General features: G+C 35.8%; 1 protein-coding gene across 1 annotated transcript; it reads right to left on the minus strand.

The window, feature by feature from the left end:
- Positions 1-385: 385 nt before the first annotated feature.
- LOC141686669 (uncharacterized) lies at positions 386-3,319 on the minus strand. The gene is made up of 3 exons (XM_074491712.1): positions 2,217-3,319; positions 1,746-1,913; positions 386-1,314 (listed from the first exon to the last, which is right to left on the minus strand). Exons 1-3 carry the CDS (start codon positions 3,312-3,314, stop codon positions 538-540), a joined length of 2,043 nt encoding a protein of 680 aa, XP_074347813.1. The 5' UTR covers positions 3,315-3,319; the 3' UTR covers positions 386-537.
- Between the last annotated feature and the right edge of the window lie 2,129 nt (positions 3,320-5,448).

A 5,448-nucleotide genomic window follows, 5' to 3' on the forward strand; every position in this document is an offset into this window, starting at 1 on the left:
ACATTGCACAAAATTTATACTACTCGAAGAATAACAAAATATATTTGGTTGGTTGTTTATTTAATACAGAGAATAACATCATTAGAGCTTAATTTTTATTCCTTTTCATTAAGAAATACTTAGATTAGTTTAAATAAGGTGGTGCTTTACAATTTACAACAGCCATATTACAACCATAGTTCAAAACATCGACACAGCTTAACAACCATGGTATATATGTTTAATTATAATTCATCTCATAATTCAAAATATTATTTATTTTATTATCTAAACTAATTGTATTGATGATCAACATTATATAAATTAAATAATTATATAAAAAATACACTGGGCCGGATCCGTTTGCAATAAAACTGGGTTTTTTAAAATCTGAATAAAACCCGTCCAAAAAATTACTATCATTTTTTTAGAAGATGATAATCCACGCAGTGAATAGGGCCACAGTTTAAAAACCAGTATGAAAGTTCTAGAGACTCAAATAAAGAATGGAATAAGGAATCCAAACAATTCTAAAACATGTAACAAATACTGTAATAATTACGGGCCAGATAGTAGATCATATCCTGCGTAGCCAGCAGCAAGGTTTACACCCATTGTTCCAGCAGGTTTCTTAGCCTCTTGCATCTTCTCAGCACGGAGAGTATGTAGATCTTGCAATTTTATTTTTGCATCATCAATACGAATCTGCAGATCTTGTAATTTACTTTTGGCATCATCGATATGAAGGTCAATTGCATGAAGCTCCCGTAAGGGCTGTGAGAAGTGTAGCCGTTCTATATAGTTGAGACGGTTCACAAGCCAACTTACATTGAATCCCAATTTCTGCAAGTCAGCGAATATGTCCCTGTAGTCAGCAATCATCTCAGCATCAACCTCAGTCAAAGGAATTTTGGTAAAATCAATTACCGAGGAGCACAACATGTTCAGCTTCATTTCATAGAACTTCTTGTTTGTGGCGGTAAGGTGTTCAAAGGTTCCTGGGTACTTAATTGTAATCTGATCTAGTAGACATACAAAGTCTGGGTTAACTCCATAGCCTTGCCATAAGCCAGAATCACTTGTTCCCCCAAAAGAGCTCACCGGATCATTGCATGTCTCTTCAAGTAAAGCACTAACATCTCTTACCATGTCAGTATGTGGTTCGGAATTCTGCATCACCTGCTCTTCTTGCACCTCCTCTTCCATAGTGTCAATGCACACAGTTTTCTGTATATTTTCAGAACTGACCAAAACCTTGGTTGGAGATTCCAAGGTATCTTCCATCACCACATTCTGAGCTGTCACAGAACCTTCACCTGCTTGAGGAATCACCGTCTGAAAAAACACCAGAACATTGGTAGAAACACATCTCACTGAGATTTAGTATATTTAGTATATTGAACCATCGTTTCTTTGAACTTGTGAAGACTATGATTTATCCTATGATCTTTCTGATCACTGATCATTTTTCAACGAGTAACGATGTTTCTGCATGTACATCATATTCTGGCAAAAACCATATTTGGTAACATGTTGAATAACAAATCAAAAAAATTAATAGCTGATATATAGTTTATGTTGTATTGTACAGATGCAGCATGTAGGCTTATAAAGGCATCAGAATTTCTTATTTAAAAAATTGATATTAATAAATACTGGTGATTGTTGGATAAAACAGAGAGTGCAAGATATATGGTATTTTCAGGCAAAAAAAAATAAACGAAATGCATCGAATATTTAGAAGTCAATAAAAATCCATCAAATACCTTAGGACATGTAGTGACAATGGCGGCTTTTGGAGAATTGCCAAGTAAGTAGCTTTTGAGGTAAGTAGACATACTTGACTCTCTGTACCCCGGTGGTATCCTCACATACTTTAAGTTATAGAACGGAGAAGGGGAACCAACATACCAGTCTGAAACAGAAGAAAGTACCTACAAAGTAACAAAAGAAAAATGAGTAAAAAATACAGACCTCGCCTGCAATTTAAGAACGAATATCAACATAGAACTACATAGGCATAGCTAATCAGCTGGGTCGTGTTTTCTTTCTGCACTACTTAAAACTCATAAACTGCAACCATCGTTCAGTACTATAATAATGAAGAGGGGAATAATGATATCACTCGGTCCAATTCCCTTGGATACATAATATCTTGAACCCAAAAGGTAATAAAGAGTGGATAAACTAATATCCATATAAATAAATTAATCAACAAGTATAGAGTTTACAATTACCTTAATGGTCTCCATGTCAAGAGTGAGAGTCCTTGCCCTGCCAAGTCCCGAAAACATATCAGTGAGCTGAGAATGATACGTTCCCACATTCACCTTCAATGAAGAGGACTTGTATTTTGTGCTATCCCATAATTTTATATCCACGTGCTTCAACTGAGAATCTTCAAATGTGATAGGAAAGTAACCAACCGCACTGAAATTACAGATTTTCCGCGACAAAACCGTGATATCACCACCATGACTAGCAGTACTCATCTCGACATTTATAGTCAGGTTCTCCAATTCCGGACAATTTATAACCCAATTATCTAATTCCTGCTTTCGGAAAGACATGATGAGATTCCTTAAATTAATAAGTGCAGAGAAGAACTCGCTTGTATCTTCAGGAAACGCTACATCATCCAGTTTGAGAGTTAATAAAGCAGGTAAATCCCAAACTTGTCTAGGCAGAGTGCAGCTCCGCAGACCTAGAGTTTTCAGTGCAGGCAAAGTAATTGATTCCGGTAGCACCAATCGATCAAGTAACAGAGTTTGTAAAGACGGCAAGCAAATCAAATACGATTCAGGTAACTTGCAGGGCTCCCTAGGATAATGTATCAAGTGTAGATTTGTTAATGCAGGCAAATTCCAACAATCTGATTCCGACAATCGATCAAAATTCAGAGTCAACGTAAGATTCTTTACAGAGGTAGAAGTGAATGTAGAGAATCTAATGGTAGCACGAAGACCAAGAACATCAACATTGATAACTTTAACATTGTGTCTTATAGCGTAACCAACAAACTCGTTAACCAGATATGTAGGTGGCGCAAATCCAAGAGATATATTCAGTTTCTTTATCTTCGAATCATTGTTTCGGCGAGACAGAAAAGTTTCAATAAACTTAACATCTTTATACAAGTTGAGATACGGGAGAGTAGTCCATATAAGCTTCCATCGTTTAGAGATAATGCTTGTTTGTACTGCTAATCTTGAATCTAAAAAAGAAAAAATTCCATGAATTAATGTATCTTTCAAGGTACTTATTCTATCTTCTCTCTTCTTCATTATCTTTTTCGGCCTCTCCATTTGTTTGGTCGTCCGTTGCCCTAAATTCATTGACCTATCTATCGACCTCTCTTAACACAGCGTACCCTAAATAGGTTACTTGTTTAGACCGGTTTATATATATACCCTGAAGTTTCTTACATACTTGAGAGTTAGGCCCATGTGTCCGTTTACTCAGGGTTTATGTAGATATCCTGAATGTCATTAGGAAGCCTACGTGATATTTAGAGACTTGAAAGTTGAGGTCCATGGGTCCGTTTCAAATCTGGTTAAATTCTCAAATTAATATACTAGTTTATAATCCGCAAAAAATACAGGTAAACTTAGTCTTATTTTGTAATTTTATATATATATATATATATTGACAGTTATATTATATAACTTATATAGTGTAAATTATGAAGATGTAACTATTTTTTACTTTTTGGGAGTATATTGATTTTGATATTAGTAATTATACTTATAGTTATTTAGTTAATTGCATGTGTTTTTTTAAAACTACTAATAATGTAAATTCTAATTGTTAACATTGTTGTTAGGAAGATTCGATCTTGATATTTGGTAGAATAGTCTAAATAACAAATATTTTTATTTTTAGGAGGATTCGAAACTTAGATTTTGGTAAAAATATATTAGAAAAGGGAATGTTCTTTAGTACAGATCTAACGAGTCTATTTTATTCACTAAAGATCTAATATCTATTATTTCCTACATGGTTGAAACAAACTGTACCAAGTTTTGCTTATTATAATACTAACTTATAACCCGTGCGATGCACGGATTGATTATAACATTTAAAATTTTATTATTTTAATATTTTATAAAAGTAAATTATAAAAAAAAATTATTACATATTATTGAGAGTAATGAAGTAAAAATATTTACGTATTAATTTTTATGTATTGTATTATTGAAAGATTCAAAATTTAGATAGTTAAAATCTTAAAAAGTCCTCCTATTATAACTTATCAGTCGTTTCGTTGCACGGGTGCAGAGTCTATTGGAAAGTGGGAGTCTTGAATGGCATGGCATGCCTGCGGTGTATGTGGATGATTTGGTATTATTTTTAACTTTTTTCTTGATTTATTAATTATTTCGTTATACTGGATTTTGAATTACTAATGATATGGATATAAAATATATCCTAAAAACACATTAAATATCGCAATAATTACACTTGTAATTCTTGTTCAAAACCCAATACACACCAAGTTGGTTTAGGCTCGTAACAGACTAAAGACGGCCCAAACGGTCAAGGCCCATTAACAGAAGTCATCAAGGTCCACGAACACGAGTTGTTAATGGACTAGGCCCAATACGGCTAAAAGAGCAGTGACTTGTGTCCAAAACGGACACAAATTTCTAAAAAGAAGGATCTGAAATTCCTTTTTATAGGAGTCCTAATTACCATCTAAGTGGAAGACTTGGCCACCAAGTCTCCCAACACAAGTCTAACCCTAGACTCATCTCTATATAAAGGGCTCTACCCCTCAATCTAGAACTACATTTTTGGATTGATTATCTACAACACAGAGATACGTAGCCATCTTACGAGGACAGACAGTCCCTACCGCGAGAGTAGCCATTAAATCTCAAAGCTCAAAAACCATAACATTAATTATTAATGCATCCTATTTCTTATTCCACAATATTTGGCGCCGTCTGTGGGAACAAAACAACAATCATGGTACTCACACGGAGCAGAAACAACAATAAAGCTGATGGTCCTATCCCATCACGGATGATCTCCTCAGTAGTGAAGATTCCTCCCCATTCAACCTATGCCTCCACCCAAGGTGGAGGAACCCCTATAGGGGCATCTGAGGCTCAGCCTCAAATGACGAATCCCCCAATATAAGATCCGCCACAAGGGACGAATCCCCCGACTCCTCAAGAGACGAATCCCCAATTTCAGCAGCTACATGCAACAGTGAACCCTCAATCCGTTGGGGGTTGGAGGAAGTGAACACTATAATCGAAGCGAAGGAAAAGGGCGGACGCCCCAATACATCCGTGGCTTGGCTCCCATCCTCGAGAACCGAGAATTCTCTGAACCCTACTCTGCTAAAGATTCTGAATCATCGGACGATGAAGTCGTTCCAAGGAGGAGGCGTGTTGGCAAGGAGCCAATGCCTAGTGGCTACCAAGGAGCACTCAAGGGACGATTATCCAAGATGTACAAGAG

The sequence above is a fragment of the Apium graveolens genome, chromosome 9 (assembly GCF_009905375.1).
Source record: "Apium graveolens cultivar Ventura chromosome 9, ASM990537v1, whole genome shotgun sequence".
Lineage (NCBI taxonomy): Eukaryota > Viridiplantae > Streptophyta > Magnoliopsida > Apiales > Apiaceae > Apium > Apium graveolens.

Coding starts and splice junctions, on each gene's coding strand:
- LOC141686669 (XM_074491712.1), bottom strand. CDS start 3,314: ATGAATTTAGGGCAACGGACGACCAAACAAATGGAGAGGCCGAAAAAG. Junction 1,914..2,216: donor TTGACATGGAGACCATTAAG/GTAATTGTAAAC, acceptor GTTACTTTGTAG/GTACTTTCTTCTGTTTCAGA. Junction 1,315..1,745: donor TTGTCACTACATGTCCTAAG/GTATTTGATGGA, acceptor GTGTTTTTTCAG/ACGGTGATTCCTCAAGCAGG.